General features: G+C 55.4%; 2 protein-coding genes across 4 annotated transcripts in view; both read left to right on the top strand.

Annotated features, from left to right (window-relative positions):
* SNX33 (sorting nexin 33) overlaps nucleotides 1-2,158 on the top strand; it is a 69,210-nt gene extending 67,052 nt beyond the window's left edge. The window contains exons 3-4 of one of the 3 annotated variants that reach the window (XM_045899652.3): nucleotides 823-897; nucleotides 1,959-2,158. In XM_045899652.3, coding sequence (XP_045755608.1) covers nucleotides 823-874 — 52 coding nt within the window. In that variant the 3' untranslated portion in view covers nucleotides 875-897; nucleotides 1,959-2,158. Of the gene's footprint in view, nucleotides 1-822; nucleotides 1,332-1,958 lie in introns of those variants that run through there. The other 2 variants (XM_064570126.1, XM_045899654.3) reach the window with 2 other exon arrangements.
* Nucleotides 2,159-9,830: 7,672 nt separating this feature from the next.
* On the top strand, nucleotides 9,831-14,159 carry CIMAP1C (ciliary microtubule associated protein 1C). The gene is made up of 4 exons (XM_045899648.2): nucleotides 9,831-10,431; nucleotides 11,468-11,578; nucleotides 12,511-12,624; nucleotides 13,244-14,159. The coding sequence occupies exons 1-4, from the start codon at nucleotides 10,311-10,313 to the stop codon at nucleotides 13,723-13,725; spliced, it is 828 nt and encodes a 275-aa protein (XP_045755604.1). The 5' UTR covers nucleotides 9,831-10,310; the 3' UTR covers nucleotides 13,726-14,159.
* Nucleotides 14,160-16,544: the final 2,385 nt, after the last annotated feature.

The following is a 16,544-nucleotide window of genomic DNA, read 5'->3' as shown; positions in this document are numbered from 1 at the left end:
TGGCTCAGTCATTAAGCGTCTGCCTTCGGCTCAGGTCATGATCCCAGGGTCCTGGGATCGAGCCCCACATCGGGCTCCCTGCTCACAGCGGGGAGCCTGCTTCTCCCTCTCCCTCTGCTCCCCCTCCCCCAGCTCATGCTCTCTCTCTCAAATAAATAAAATCTTAAAAAAAGAAAAAAAGAATCCCTCTTTCACACCTGCCTGCTTCGGCCCACCCCCAACCCACCCCCAACCCACCCCATCAGCACTCTCTTCCCAGACCCTCCTCACCTTAAAATTTTTTTATAATTAATTACAGTGTAATATTAATTTCAGGTGTACAATCTAGTGAGTCAACACTTCGATACACAGCTGGTGCTCATCACAGCACACACGTTCCTTAATCCTCATCACATGTTTAACTCATTCCCCACCCACCTCCTCGCTGGTGACCTTCAGTTTGTTCTCTATAGTTAAGAGTCTGTTTCTTGGTTTGCCTTTCTCTCTTTCCCTTTGCTCAGTTGCTTCTTAAATGTGTTTCTGTTCCTTAAATTCCACATATGAGTGAAATCGTATGGTATTTGTCTTTCTCGGGCTGATTTCATTTAGCATAATACCCTCTAGCTCCATCCATGTTGTTGCGAATGGCAAGATTTTGTTCCTTTTGATGGCTGAGTATTATTCCACTGTATGTATATACCACATCTTCTTCATCCACTCATCAGTTGTTGGGCATCCAGGCTGCCTCCATATCTTGCAGCTACAATGCAGCAGTGAACACTGTTCTGCTGGTGGTGCATGTATCCTTTTGAATTCATGTTTCTGTTTTCTTCTTTCTGGCAGTGGAAAGACTGGATCTCAGAGGTTCTGTGGTTCTGCACAGCTGAATACCTAGAAGTGGAAATACTGGATCATATGGTACTTCTATTTTGTTTTTTGAGGAGACCACACTGTTTTCCAGAGCATTCAGGCCCTCTCCTTGACTAGCGACTATCCCACCATGTGTACAACACTTCATAGTTTGCCACAAAATTGAGCCCCATTTTTCAGATGAAGAAACTGAGGCTGAGAAAGATCGAGGGCCTTGAGCAAGTCTACACAGCTGCGAAGAGGTGGAACGAGGTCTTTGACGGCAAACCTGGTGCTCTTACCACACAGCACAATGTGCTGGCGCCGTGTCTGTGTGCTGGTTGTGAGAGCTGATCTTGAACCCAGGCCCTGAGTTTGAATCCCAGCTCTCCTACTTGGCTGTCCAACTTTGAACAAGTTGCTTCACCTCTCCTGTGGCTCAGTTTTCTCATTTGTAGAACTGGGTTAGTGACGATTAAATGCATTCATGCACCTCCTGTGCCTAGCCCGGGGGCTAGCATGCAGCAGGCGCTCCACAAACACTTGTCTCTTCCTTCTCTGTAGCCCTCACATGCTCCTGCCCTTCACAGTTTGTACACAGCTCCACACTCATCACCTCCCCTGATGAAAAGTCAGCCCCTTGAGGGCTGAACTTTCCCCACCAGAGGCAGCTGCATACAGTAGGTGCTCAATAAATGTGCACTGACGCTGACTAAGAAGCCAGTGCTGCTGTTATGTGGGGACTTTGGCAAATGGAAGAACTCGCATCTGGTTCACCCTAGGAGGCCTGGGGCGGGGCTGTGGTCAGCTGGTCTCCAGTGGCAATAAAGCCATTGATTCCACAACTTGTCCCTGTACCCACCCCCAGTCAGCAAGGCACCTGGTCCTTGTTAGGGGTTAATAACTGGCCAAGTGTGGGCCTAGGGTTGGGGGCACTTCTGGGAACACTGTGTTTGGAGGAAAAGAGCTTTCTTTTTAGGAATGAAAACAGAAGAGGTGGCTTCTGCTTCTTGAAGAATCAAGAACTTGGGTGAAGATTTCTACCCACCCCATCGCCCTCCCCTCCCTTCTCCTCCTTCCCTTCCCTCTCCTCATCTTCTCTCTCTCCCCAATCCCACCCCCCCATGCAGATTTACCCACCACTACCAGGAGCCCTTTGTCTGTGGAGCCTCCGGATGGAGTTCCCGCCCGCAGCCCGCAGCCCGCAGCCCGCAGCCTGCAGCCCGCAGCCAAGGTTCAAGTCAGGACTAGCTCGCAGTGCCCCTCTGCCTGCTGCCAGCGAGGGAGAGAGACAGGGGCCCGGGCAAATAGTGGCAACCAGCGCAGCAGTCGTAACCTGCGCTTGCTTCTCTGCTGGGGCTTCGCAGTTACAAAACCCGCACCTGGTCTCTTGACAACCCTGGGAATTGTGCGTGATGGGGGCTAGCCTTCCCTTTGCACTGATGAGGACACTGAGGCCCCAGTGGACACGGGCGCTGGGGCTCCGGCATACGCAGGTTGGCCTTTGTCCAGCCGGTACCCAGGGCCGGAACCCGGGTCGCGCTGAGTGACGTCATGCCAGCAGACTGGCAGAAAGTTGAGGCCCCATGTGGCCTTGGAGCTGCTCCCTGACCACCTCCTACTGTCTCAAGAGCAAAGGTTGTTGGACCTGGCAGTGCCTGCTCCTCATTTGTCTCATCCCTGGCCTCCTCCTGTGAAGGGCAGGAGCATGTGAGGGCTACAGAGAAGGAAGAGACAAGTGTTTGTGGAGCGCCTGCTGCATGCTAGCCCCTGGGCTAGGCACGGGAGGTGCATGCCCGCCTGGGTCCCTGAAGGCCGGGTCCCGAGCAGAGCGGACCAGGGCCTCCCTGGCATCCTCCCTGGCTCAGACCTTCTCCCTCTGCCTTCCAACCTTTGCCATGAAGTCCTCTGGCTTGGGCTGGCCAGCTGCCCTTGGTGGCCATCCCTGACTGCCCCTGCCTCCCTGGCCACATCTCACCCTCCTCCAGGAAGCCCTCCCAGTCCTTCCTGCTTTTCCACGGACTCCCTGGAATAATGATCCCTGAATACTCCTAGTGCCTCCCAGGGCAAGCCTAGCCAGGTCAGGAGGTGTGACACAATGTCTCCCCTGCCCCTCGACTAACTCCTTCTCAGCAAAGCATGGGGATAGCACTCGGAGCAGGGTTGAGGGAAACTCAGAATACACTTGAAGGATGAAGAAGGATTCAGAGTGTTCTGAAGCTTCAGGGACCTGTGGTATGTGCTGCCTCAGTTTCTCTAAGTGATCGGCCTCCGCGAGAACAAAACAACAGCGAACCCAGCATCACCCGCTTGCCAGCCCCCAGGGTTCAGCCGTGATGCTGGCCAGGCACGCCTGGTCCGTCTTACCCTGCACGCTTCCCGGACTCAGTGCCAGCTCTGGCAGCAGCTATGACTCGGTCCTGCCCCTGGCCCACGCCGGGCCCTCTGGGTGCCTCTGTGTTTTACACTCTGACCACATGGCCTCCACCCAGGGAGTCCGTGGCCAAAGCCAGCCTGCTGGTAAATGGCGGGTGCTTCTGCCCAAGATGGGGTGCTGTCTGCATTGGGGTGTACTCTAGCTGCCCAGGTCCTGCCCTTAGGAAATTGGCCTTCTGCCGTGAGGGACACAGAACCCAGGCCGCTACTGTGCAAGGGTCACAGGTTTTTGGCCCCAGTTCCATGGCCCTGTAGTCTCATGGCCAGGGGCTCCCAGGCCTGGGCTTCCAACCAGCGGCCTCTGCTAGGAGTGGTCTTGCTTCCTTTCCTGGCTGGAGGTGTCCGTGGGGCTCCTGTAAGTGCAGGCAGCCAGGCCCAGGAGGGGCGGAGGCAGCCATTCCCAACAATTACACAATTCGGGAGCTGAAAAGTTGTGTTTGCTGTCCCCAGGAGCCAGCCCTGGATGGGAGGTTAGTGGTGGGGCTTGGCGCTGATTGGGAGTGGGAGCGGGCTCTGTGCCACGTCCAAGCTGGATCGGGGAGACAGGGCTGAGGGGTGGTGTAGGACCCCCTCAGTCTCCGGTCCCCGGGGCAGGCCACACCATGTCCATAAAAGCCTGTGGCTTCAGTGGCTATGGGCAGCTGGCCGCAGCTGACGCCCCTGGGGTTGTGCTGTTTCTAAATATTGGTTCATGCTATTAACCCTGCTGTGCCCCGCAGTAGACCTGGCTGCCTGCAGAGAGCGCGTCTGGAAGGGGGATGAAGAGTTCCTGTTCGGATGGAAAATTTGTGAACATACGTGCTCAGAGTCTGGCCTTTGGGGGCTAGGGCAGGGCTCCTGAAAGAGGGCGGAGAAGTACCTGCTCAGGACAGAAACGAGGCTTGTGACGGGCGTTAGGAGATGTGGATCTGAGCCGGCAGCTGGGCAGGGCGGTGGAAAGACTGTCGGGTTAGGAGCCAGAGGTCCGGTTCTGCCAAGCCTCTCCTGTGTGGCCTCAGGCGAGTCCCTTCAGGTCTCTGTGCCTCTTCTCTCACCTGTAAATTGTAGAACCACCATGGTGTCTGATGAGGTTTTCCGACAGAGGGGCTGGAGGGGCAGTGCCTGGTGGTTATGAGGATGACAATTGTTGATGCCAGGGTCCTGCCCTCTGCATGACTCCCAGGAGTCCCTTGAAGGAAAGGCAAGACTGACACCCAAGAGACAGCCAGAGGGAGCTTGCAGGGTGTCTTCAGCTTGTGTGGGGCTCAGTGCATGCGCCACCTTACACGAGAACAGACAGCTTGGAGTTCAGCCTCTTCGGGCCCCATTGGCTTGTTGTCCTGCTGTAGTGAAAAACCCGCGGTAGCCAGCCTCCAAGATGGCCCTCCATGGTCCCCACCTTCTGGCATTCAACCCTCCTTTAGCTACCTCCCACACGGAACAGGGCTGAGCTGCGAGGCCACTAAGAACTGCGGCAGTGACTGAGTGGGACCTCCAAGGCGAGGTCCATAAAAGATATGGCAGCTTCCGGGGCACCTGGATGGTTCAGTCGGTTCAGCGTCTGCCTTTGGCTCAGGTCATGATCCCAGGGTCCTGGGATCGAGCCCCGCATCAGGCTCCCTGCTCCGCGGGAAGCCTGCTTCTCCCTCTCCCACTCCCCCTGCTTGTGTTCCCTCTCCTGCTGTGCCTCTCTCTGACAAATAAATAAAATCTTTAAAAGCTACGGCAGCTTCTGACTGCTTGCTTTGGGGCAAGCTGGCCACCATGCCTGAGGGGCCCCTGGAGGCCCTATAAGGGAGGAACTGAGGCCTCCTGCCCACAGCCAGCCCCAGCTCACCGCTCATCTTGGAAGTGGGTCTGCCAGCACCCGTCAAAGCTTCAGATGACCTCGGCCCTCACTGACCTCTTGACTACTGTCTCTTGAGAGACTGGGAGCCCACACTGTCCCGCTGAGCTGCTTGTGAACTCTCGATCCATAGAAACTATGTGCGATAGTAAAGGTTTATTGCTATGTTAAGCTCTTAGGTTTGGGGGATAATTTGTTATGCAGTAGCAGATAACTGATGCAAATCTGTGCAAGTGTAAGTGATAGTCCAGAGAGCCTGGCTGGGACTCTGAAAGTAGGACTCTGCTGCCGCGAGGAGAGACCTTTCCTTGATCAATCAATGGATCGACTCATTTATTCATTCAACAGATCTTTTTTTTTTTAAGATTTATTTATTTATTTTAGAGAGAGAGCGAGAGAGAGAGCAAATGGGAGGAGGGGCAGAGGGAGAGAGAGACAAACAGAAGCCCCGCTGAGTGCGGAGCCCGATGCGGGGCTCGATTCCAGGACCCTGAGATCATGACCTGAACTGAAATCAAGAGTTGGACACTTCACTGACTGGGCCACCCAGGAGCCCCTCAACAAATACTTCTTAAGTACTTACCATATATGTCAGGCACTATGCTGGGCACTGGGGACACAAGACTCAATGGCAGGGTCCTTCCTGGGGGAGCTCACAGGCTCCCCACAGTGATGCAGTGCCTGTTGGATATGGAGATGGGAGGACAAGGGAGATGTCCGTGACAAGCCCAGTTTTCCAGTCTGGGCACACGGATGGCTGGTGGCGTCATTCACTGAGATAAATGGGGGACAGGCGACATCTCAGGAGAGAAGCTTTGGGTATGTTGATTTTGAGGTGTTTGTGAGAAATCCAGTGACACTGTGTGGGCTGTCAGGTATGAGGGCTGAAAGCCCCTGGGAAGGCCCCAGCCAGAGGCACGTCTGTTTGGGAACCATGGCAGTACAGACAGTGGGACTGAAGCAAAGAGAGGGCAGGCTACCCAGGCAAGAGGAGGGGTGGGGTAAAATGACAGAAGGCCCAGGACTAAACCCTGAGACACTAACGGTTTTTCTTTCAACTTTTTGTTTTGACATAATTTCAGACTTACAGAAAAGCAGTGAGGCCATTACAAATATTTTCCACATACTCTTCACCTAGATTTCCCAAATGTCAATATTTTATCAGATCTTAAATTCTTTTCTATGTATATACATATTTTTTCCTGAGCTAATCCACAGTGAGCTGCAGACATGGCTCTCCTTCATCCTTATACACTCCAGTGGCTCTTTCTTTCTTTTTTTTTTAAGATTTTATTTATTTATTTGAGAGTGACAGTGAGAGAGAGCACAAGCAGGAGAGAGGAGCAAGCTCCCTGCTAAGCAGGGAACCCAATATGGGGCTCGATCCCAGGACCTGAGATCATGACCTGAGCAGAAAGGCGGAGGCTGAACCGACTGAGCCACCCAGGCGCCCCATCTGGTAGCTCTTTCCTAAGAACAAGGACCTTCTCTTTCATAACCAGACAGCAATGATCAAAATCAGGAAGTTAACATTGCTACCCTATTTTTAACCAGCTACAGACCTTCGTTCCGTTTTGCCAATTTCCCCAGTAGTATCCTTGATAGCAAAGGAGAATCCCAGTTGCTGTATTGCGTTGAGTTGTCCTCCCTCTCGATTTCTATTGATCTGGGAAAGTTCTTTCCTTAAGTGTTTCTTTGTCTTTCATGACATTGCCCTTTTCAGCAAGTACAGACCAGTTTTTGGTGAAGTGAATCTTGATTTGAGTTTATGTGGTTTCTTCATAATTGGGTTCGGGTCATGCATCTGTGGCCGGAATAGCCCAGAAGTGATGCTGTGCTCTCTCAGTGCATCCTCTTGGAGGTATACCACGTTTCTCTGGCCCACTGTTGGTGATGTTAATTTACATCACTTGGTTGAGGTGATGCCTGCCAGGATCCTCCCTGTAAAGTTACTGTTTTCCCCTTTGCAATGAATAAACTTAAGCCAACGTTGAAAGGTCAGGTTGAGGAGGAAGAGCCAGGAGGAAAGCTTGTGAAGGGCAGTGGGGACATGGGATCAAGACCAAAACAGCTCGGAGCTGGGAAGAGGCGCCGAAGGAAGGGAGTGGTTGGTTATTGGGTCCGGGGCAGGCGGGAGGCCAGTCCGGCAGGGGTGAAGTGTCCCCTGGCTGCAGCTTCCCCAGGCAGGTTGTCATCTAGGGGTAGCGATGCCTTGAAACCAGCCTGCAGAGAATAGAGACAACAGGAAAAATGCTTCTCAGGGGAGGTTGGTCTGGACGGGGCAGAGAGATACAGGCCCTGGAGGCGACGTGTGTGTGTGTGTGTGTGTGTGTATGTGTGTTGGGGGGTCAAGTAGATGGTTTCTAATACATGGAAGGGACGTAGGGTATGGAGAGCGTGAGGGGAGGGGCCCATGTGAAAGGTCAATCGTCTTTGATTAGGCAGAGGGAATGGAAGAAGGTGTTGGTGAGTCCTCCTGGGCCGCAGGAGGCAGTGGGAGCCGGGGGTCCCGATGGTGTGGTGGGGCGGGTTTGGGTCAGAGTCCCGTCTGCTGGCCTGTTTCCACTGTTGGGAAGGAGGGGGTGCAGGGGGCTGACAGGACATGCAGAGGGGAATGAGCCACGCTGGAAACGACCTCGGGGAGAGGACGAGAGCAAGCTGACCAGCGTGGACATGGACAGTTGGCGGCATGGTGACAAGTCCAGGGTTCGGAGGCCGTGATACTAATCCCAACAGCTTTTCACTGCCTGGTGCAGGCAGACAGTTGGACCTGGGGACTCAGCAGCCGCACAAGGAGGGCAGTGAAAGCAGGAGGGGACCGAGGGAGAGGGAGAAGGAGCGCAGTGAGCAATGGGGTCTCGGCGCTAGCAGGCGATTTGTGCATCCAGACTAGCAGAGTGACAGGATGTCAGCCAAGGTGGTGTTCCAAAGGGAGGCATAAGGTCAGTGCCGTGGGCCACGGTGAGCAGCTCAGGATGTGCTGGGGAGAGGGGGCTGTGAGGGAGTGGAGGGGAGGTACTTGGAGAGGAGGAGGTCTGGGAACTGGGAGGCCAAGGGACGGGTTGTCCTTCGGAAAGCCTCAGTCCCCTGGGTGATGGCAGGGGCAGGGTGGGTGGGGAAGAAGGTCATGAGCCAGGGCCGCCAGGTTTACGAGTCAGGACAGATGGCCACCCTGAGCAGATGAGGGGGGCACCCTGGACACTGAAGCCCTTGAGGGGTGGTACTTTTTAAAGGGAGGGGACACTGCCCCCGGGTGAGTAGCAAGGAGACCAGGGATCTGCTCCACCTTGGACTCTGAGGGGCGGGAGTGTGAGAGACAGAACAAGCAGCTTTGGAGAGGACCAAGGCTGTCTCCAGGGTGAGCTAGGTTTCTGTTAAAGCTGGAAAGAAGGGAGCATTTGGAGCAGAAGTAGGGTGGCTTGTGATGGGCTGGGGTGTAGGGTGGCTCAGCTGCCCCCAGAGAGCCAGGCACACAGGCGACAGACGGGAGCAGTCCGGGGCCGGGTGGCCGGGGGGGGGGGGGGGCGCGTATTGTAGGCAGCCTCCCTAGGTCTGAAATACTTGGAAACTCCACCCCGCCTGCCGCCCCAGATCAGGAAGGTAGAGGTCTCAGCCCCACATCTGGCCCCTGTCAGCATGAGGGGACCATCAGGGCTTGAGCCCAGCAGGCCCGCAGCTTCCTCCAGGAAAAGCTGACAAGGATGGGGGTGAGGAGGCGGCACTGCCCGTGGCCCAAGGCCAGTTGAGGCCAGGCCAATCCTAGCCTTGCGCAGCCCTCTCTCTCCAGAAATCAGAGGAATCAGAGGCTTGGCGGCCCCCTGGGTGATGTGAGGGACAAAGGGGGGTGTCTGCGGCCACTGGGTGGGACCCTGCCCTCTGTTCTGAGCCAGTCAGTCCTGCAAGGGCTTCTGGAGTGCCCAGCACATCTGGCCTGTCTGCTCCGAGTCCTCATCGTGCCTGCTGGCTGGAATGAGCTCAGAGCGGGGTTTGGTTTCCATTAGATCAGAGGCTGTGAGCCAAAGAGAGCCCTGGGTTTGTGTCCTGGTTCTGTCTCTGCTGCTGATACAATGGGAGACTTTGGGTAAGTCCTTGCCCCTTTGGGGGACTCAGCTTCTTTATTTACGTACCAGGGCTGTGACAGACACCCTCTCTAAAGCCAGGGGTCATCTGTTCCCAAGACAGAAACCCCTCTTAGCTGGTTTGGATCAAATCCCCAGTCTGAGCTATGAACTGGTGGGTGCAGGCAGGCCCTAGGGCCCCCAAACCTCCTGGGTTTTAGGGAGTGAAGGCATCCCCAGCATTTCCTCCGCCCTGGGGCTCATCAATCAATCATTTGGCAGTTGGGTGTCTTCTCTACCCTCAATGTTCCCTCTCACACTGCCCCTACCCCAGGGGGTACTCTGGACCACAGGCACAGGAAGTGCCTTGCTTCTTAAGGCTTCAATGCCATCCCTCCATCCTCCTTATTTGCTCCCCATTCCCTGCCTGAAATGCCAGCAGCGGGCAAGCAAGCATTCCCTGAGCTAGACATGGATCTCTAAAGACACTGTGCCCAGGGATAGGAGTCCGGGAAGCTATCACACAGTTACACCTTAGTGTGAAATAATCGGTTTGATCATTTTCCAAGGAGAAACAGACAGAAGGGAGGGCGTGTCCAGAACCTGCAGGGATAGATGGGAGGGGCAGGGGATAGAGGGCCACCCCAGGGGACTTTCCAGGATGCGGGAACATTTCCCCCAGGATCCACCCACACTTTCCATTCCTTTCTCTGACTTCAGGGCACCCACTAGTAGAGAAGAGCTGGCTCTGTCACTCCCCCTCTCCCTTTTCCTTCCTTGACTCGGGGTTCTGGGCACCCTCAGGCCATGTAGCCTGGTTGGGAGTAGGGGGCGGTGGGGCCTAGTTTTCAGGGTTCTATAGCTGAGCTGCCATGGTAACTGGGGGAAATAAACACTCCGAGTTTCACGGCCCAAGTTCTGCGGTGATGTCATCCCTAGCTCTAGCCTGCTAGGTCCTGTGGCTGGCTGCACCCCAGGCGGCCTCAGCTGCTCAAGCCAGAGGATTGACTTCCTTCCCAACCCCCAAGCAGCTTCTCGAGTTGGGGAGAGAGTGGACACAGGGGCTTGAGCAAGGGCATCTGGAACAGGCTCCACACAGGCCTAGCCCCTTGCCCACCACTTGGATCTCTCAGTAGCTATTTGCCCCCTCTTGGGCCCCAGCCATGAAACTGCCCAAGGGGGCCAGGAACTCTGTGTTCAATGGGCAGGGCCCAGAGGAGAAAGTTCAGGTGCCCTCATGGCGGGAGGTAAAGCAGACCCCTGTGATCATGGCAATGATCAAAGGTGAGAGCAGGCCCCTGTCCTGAGCTTGGATTCCTCTCTCTACAGGGCTGCGGAAGGTGCCCCAGCCTTCCAGCCCTGCCTCCCGCAAAGCTCTTGAGGATTCTCCTCCAAGCCCACAGAAGATCTGCACCTTCAAGCTGAACCCCAGAGGCAGTATTAGCTGCTGGGACTTTTCATGGGGGTAGGAGTGGAAGGGAGCACGGTGTATGATTTTCCAGTTTTGGAAAAAAGCTAGGGATTCGAAGGAGGTTTTAGCCCACCCTTAGCTTTCCTCACTTCCCTTGAATCTTACCCTACACTGAAAGCAGACAAACTAATTCTTTTTTTTTTTTTTTAAAGATTTTATTTATTTATTTGACAGAGAGAGAGATAGCGAGAGCAGGAACACAAGCAGGGGGAGTGGGAGAGCGAGAAGCAGGCTTCCTGCCGAGCAGGTAGCCCGATGTGGGACTCGATCCCAGGACCCTGGGATCACGACCTGAGCCGAAGGCAGACGCTTAACGACTGAGCCACCCAGGCGCCCAGACAAACTAATTCTTACTACATTGTTAATGACTGATTGTTGGTCTATGTGGGAGGTGGTTTAGTATGTGATTATATGATTGCGGTCTCTTGGCTGATTGTCTCAGAATTTTCACATTACCAGGCTTGTGTGACTTTGAGCAAACTGATATTTCTAAGTCTCATTTTTCTCATCTGTAAGATGGGAAACACAATAGTATCAATTTTATGGAGTTGTTGGGAGGCTTAGCTGAAATAATCCGTGTTAATACTTAGTGTAGTGCTTGGTGCAGAGTAAGTTCTTGGTTAATTGTAACTATTATCTTTCATATTACCTGTTGCCTGTCTAAGACACATTGCATTTTATCTGGGAACATTGTCTTTCCCCCAAAGGAAGCTCGATGGTGGGATTTGCGGCAGTGTGACGTCAGCAGAAGCAAAGATCCCAATGTTCTCATGGCACACTGGGTTCGGGGCTTCCCTTGCCTCTGATCCCGTGCGCCGAGGCTGAGGGCTGCCCTGTCCATCCTCGCAGGTCCGGGCCCGGCCAAGTACCTCCGACCATCTGGCACCGGCTACTTCCACCACGACATCTCCATGTTCCAGGAGCCAGCCTATACTCTGCACACGAGACACTCGGAGAAGCGTGAGTGCTCGCCACGCCCGTCATCCCCTCGGGCTCAGGATTACTATTGTTGGATGTTTGGGGTGGCAGTGAGAAGTAGGGAGCCATTACCTGTAGCCACGGGACCCTGGGAACCCAGGCCTGCCCTGCAGAGGACACCCAGGTGGCTCACTGGGTCCTGAAGGAAGCCAGCAGGGATGCCCAGGTGACCCACACCTCCAAAGGCCGCTCCGTGGGGAGCTCCCAGCTGGACCTCCTGCGGGAGCTCTGAAGGGCGGCTGGGGCTGTCCAGTGGGCAGGGGAGTCTCCTCTGTCTCGTCTTGGGCCAGGGCCCCTCAGCTCTGGCTGCTGTGGGTTCACTTGTCACAGAAGTTGGGCAGAAATAGCTGGGGAGGGGGGACTCTGGTGGGAATGGTGGCCCCCCCAAGCTTCGCAGTTGGCTTAGAACCCCCTGGAAGAGCAAGAGCAGAAAGCCGCAGAAGAACTCTGGCTGCTGGTCAAGGCCAGTGAGAGGAGAGGGTGGGCAGGGGTGTTGAGCAGTATCTCTGGGGCTCTGAGATCTAGAGGCCTGCTGGGTCCCTCCCTGGCGTGACATGGCCTCCTCAGCAGGGGAACCGCCTGTCCAGGGCTGGACCCCTTCTTAGTACTAACAATAGCCACTGTGCCTATTATTACCCCTTGGCACCAATCCCCGATGGGAGCTGACCAAGCTGCTACACAGCTGTTATTTTATCTGCTTCTCCGAGCAAGTTCTCAAGACTGGTAGGTCATGCATTAAAAGCCCCATTTTGCAGACAAGGAAATCAAGGGTCGGGAAACACCCAAGAGCCCAAGGAATCGGATGCGAGCCCTCACTTATCTACTGGGCAGAGGGGATCTTCACCCGGTGGCAGGCCAGGCTCACCCTAGGGCGTCCTCTGGGGCTGACTGGGCCTCTCTGTGGCTGCCTGCAGGGGTCATGGACGTTTGCAGCCCTGGGCCTTGCTATTTCTTGGATCCCAAAATAACCCGGTTTGGAATGTCCAGCTGCCCACAGGTTCCCATGGAGGAACGCATCTCTAACCTGCGTAAGATGGGACGGGAGAGGGGTGTGGGGGTTGGGAGGATGGGGAGCGGGGGTCCACCCTTAGGACCTGAGCAGGGACAAAGGGTCATGACTCCCCTTTGCCAGGTGTGTCTTTGGATCCTGGCATCTCCCTGCAAGCTTATATCAAGACTCTGATGTCACCATGTCAGTGTCACAATACTTAGGTCTTGAAGCCAATGTTATGCATGTGTGGCAGCAGGCAAGGTTATGATAAAAATGTCATGGGGGCTCATGGTGCACCAGGGATATTGCCATGCTAATGAGCTCACAGACTGTAGTGATTTCAGGATGTTTTCTGGGTGCTGTCACGGGGATGATATCAGGATGCCGACATCCCAAGGGTGACGTTCTGACGACACTTGTGATTTTTATCTTATAACAGTGTCAATCCTGATGTCACTGTGACCTAAGTCCCTCCCCCTGCCCATAGCCCTGTGCAGGGGTGGTGATGTCCCTGCCCGACGATAAAGTGGTTATAGTAACATCAAGCAGGCTCACCAAGACCTCTTACCTCTCTACCTGGACCCATCAGTTGGACACCAGGAGATGTGGCCTGGCTCCCACCCTGAGACCCTTCCCCTCCATTTATCCACTTTCAGGCCTGAGCCCCAACCCAGCCCCCTGCCATTACCACTTGGAGAAGACCCACCCACCTGGGGAACGCAGGGCTCCCCAGTGTGCTTTTGGCTACCGGTGCCCGTACAGAGTAATGGACCCCAATCCAGCCCCCAATCAGTACCAGCTGCCACTCTTGCTGGGGCCCAGCAACCCCGTCAGCCGAGCGGCTCCTTGCTATAGTTTTGCCTCGGGGCACAAGAACTGGTTCTACAAGGAGAATGTGGCAGGAGGCCCTGGGCCGGCCGTGCATGCCCGGCCTGAGCCCTCCGTTTACCAGAACCGCAGCCCCGTCTACAACATGGCCAAGCGATTCGCCTACCCGATGGACCACACACCTCGGCCTGGCCCAGGCTCGCACGACGTCCAGCAGGTCACAGTGCACAAGCCCCGCCCGCCTGCTTTCACCATGGGCATCAAGCACTCACTCCACCTATGCCCACTGGTCATCGACATTCCCGACTAAGCCCCCTCCTGGGGCACTCACCCCCCACTCCCCACAGAAGTTATTTTTCTATACTGAACTGAGCAATTTACCAAGGTTTCAAGTAGTAGGGCTGGTGCCTGGTGTGTCTAGCGCACAGAAGGCATTAGATAAATATTTTCACTTATTCAGTTTTTTGTTTTGCAAACATGGTTGCTTCCTTTGGGGCCTGCCCTGGGTGAGGGGCTGGGATCCTGGGAGGCATTGTAGGGGTCCCTGTCTGGAAAAAGGTCTGTCCCGGCTCAGCAGGGGAGGCAGCCAGGAGCCCTGGGCAGAGACTCTGGCCAGCTATGTTCTAGTCTGAACTCTGCCACTAACGTGCAATGTGGCCTTGTGCAGCTCCTGTCCTCTGGGCCCCTCAGGGCTGCCCTTGGGACAGTGAGGGGGGAAGCGTAGGCCTGGAGCATGTCCAAGTTCCCTCCAGCTCCACAACGGTGTGACTGTGGTCCCTGACAGGGGTCAGCATGCGTGAGGAGCAGGGCAGAGGAGGGAGGGGTCGTCTGGTCAGGGACAGGGGTCCAGGGGGTTTTTCCTGGCAGAAGGACACAAGAAGACAAGTGGAGATGGTGTGTAGCGGGGGGTACTCTTGGTGTCTGTAAAGATGAGAGCAAAGACAGGCACCCGGGACCGAAGTGCGCGGGACAGGACCCTGGGGTAAGCTCTGAGGGCAGGAGCCTGGGCTGCAGCAGGTTGGCCAATAAGAGGACCAGGTTGTGGGCCACTGGAGGGCACTCAGGCTTTGTCCTCAGCGTGATAGGGCTAGTTAAGATGCGTGATTTTCAGGATTCTTTGGGCAGTGAGAGAACGTTGGACAGAATGGGCAGAGCCTGGAGGCCGCAGACAGCCTAGGAGGAGGCAAAGGAGGCCAAGCAGACTGCTTGCCGCATGTTGTCTTTGGAGAGCTGCTTGACTTTCCCCCGACTCAGCAACCTCGCCCTGGCCCTGCAGTGCAGGTTAGAGGAGGAGAGGAGGAGCCCCCCACTAGCCAGGAGGGGGCAGTGTTGCCTTACTCATGAGTCCAAGCCTGGCGCACCCTGCCCCACCCCACCCCTTCCAGCTCTGCCGCTTTGGGGAAGGTAGGTGCCCGCTCTCCTGCGGGTCTCTGTGGAGGCTGGGGCCGAGTTGGAGCAATATTCAGGTTTTAACTGAAAATGAAAGTTGAACTGAAGACCTAACTTTGGATAGAATCAGAGAATATCTTTGGAATATTAAAACAACAGTCACAAATAGGGACTTGTAGGAAAGCCCGCTGGGATCATACCTGACTCTGGGCCCCGAAATCCCCTGCCCCCTCCCCCACCGCGCTAGCCCCCAGGCCTGGGGTATATGTCTGTCCTGTCCTCCCCACTCCTCAGCGAGGCTGGTCTGGGCAGGCTCGAGAGAGAGCCAGTGAGCTTGGGGACCCATCTGTCTTGCAGCAGATTAGAAAGATGTCATTTTGCCGACAATGCCATTTATCACGGTGGCTACAAAAATTAGGGATGCTTGGCCGGAAGTACTGGGTGGGGGTGGGGGCTGGCGGGTGGCAGCACCTACTGCTGTCCTGTGTCGCCGGGTCAGGGAAGCTATAGGCCAGCCTCTGAATCATGTTTTTTGGATTTAGTGCCTATCCCATTCCAAGGCCCTCCACTGGAAAAATGAGGAAGCTAAGGCCCAGAGCCAGGGAAATAATGAATGGCCTGTCTCTAAATAAAGATCTAGGCTCATTGTGTGACCCGCTCAGTGTGCAGCTAGGTTGGGGTCAGTCTGTGACTAGAGTCAGGGCTCAGTCTGGGACAGACCCTCAGCTTGACAGGCTCCAGCTGCCGCCAGATATGGGTAGGGACTGGGTATTAGCCCCAAAGCTAGAAGTAACCCTTGGTTTGTGATCCCAAGGGAAGGAGAGGAGGCTGGAGGACTCAGAATGAGTCTTTGGGGGATGAAGATGTTTGGAAGAGAGATGGCCCCGCTAAGAAGGGGATGCGGCCTCTGTGGAAGATGAATGGGACTTCCCTTGTGCCTCAGCCCACAGAATGACAGGGTCATTTAGCTTGGGATTGACCTTTTGGCAAAGCAGTCCCCCTCTCTTGGCCTTGCCTCCTTTGTGGTGGTGACTGGGTAGGTGACCTGCAGAAGGGTGGTGGGCACGGCCTCCCAGGCCTGGCTGAGTGCTGACCCCATCCCTTCTGACTCGGAGCGGGGCCGGGGCACCCTTGACCTGGTGGGAAGCCCTGGTCTGAATTCTCAGAGGACTTAAACCTGTGCCCTCAGGTACTTGGGCCCTGGAGCCTGGCCCATGACTCACACAGACATGATGGTTCATTCATTCAGTAGACTTTTGCTGAGCTCCTGCCCTATGCCAGGCTCTGGCTGCACCTGGGAGCACCAAAAGACGGTGAAGGCCAGCCATACCCCCAGGTGTTCAGAGAGTGGCTCATGGGAGGATGAGAAGCAGCTCTCTCCAGCCATGAGCAGACAGCGGAGGGTTGATGAGGGTCCAGCGAATGGCAGGGTGCCCACCAGAGCTCCCTCCCTTCTCTCCGGGGGAAGGGAGAAGCCTGGCCTCCATGGGTCACCCCTGCCAGGGTCTGGTGGTAAAACTACAGTCACATGACTCTCCCGGACCCTGGCTGGGGGTCTCGTTCTCTGTCACTCTGTTGTTGCTGGAGAGACCCTGAGTGCCAATTGTCTCTCTGCCTCCCAGGAGCTGGGAGGATGGTGGGTGGCCCTGGGCCAGGAGCAACAGGGGCCCTGCCTGAGAGACACACTGACCCAACATACATGGGCACAGAGGTAGGGCTTGTGCAGAAACCCACGTCCCT

The sequence above is a fragment of the Mirounga angustirostris genome, unplaced genomic scaffold, assembly GCF_029215605.1.
Source record: "Mirounga angustirostris isolate CCGP_5_RB_7025 unplaced genomic scaffold, mMirAng1.0.hap1 SCAF_9, whole genome shotgun sequence".
NCBI classification, from domain to species: domain Eukaryota; kingdom Metazoa; phylum Chordata; class Mammalia; order Carnivora; family Phocidae; genus Mirounga; species Mirounga angustirostris.
The sequence above is the reverse complement of the archived record's forward strand: the minus strand, read 5'-3'. Positions and strand labels throughout refer to the sequence as shown.

What these genes read in the sequence shown, in the direction of transcription:
- CIMAP1C (XM_045899648.2), top strand. Translation starts at nt 10,311, where the DNA reads ATGAAACTGCCCAAGGGGGCCAGGAACTCTGTGTTCAATGGGCAGGGC. An exon ending in GATCATGGCAATGATCAAAG is followed by an intron (nt 10,432 to 11,467) that starts GTGAGAGCAGGC and finishes CCATCCTCGCAG; the next exon opens with GTCCGGGCCCGGCCAAGTAC. An exon ending in CACGAGACACTCGGAGAAGC is followed by an intron (nt 11,579 to 12,510) that starts GTGAGTGCTCGC and finishes GGCTGCCTGCAG; the next exon opens with GGGTCATGGACGTTTGCAGC.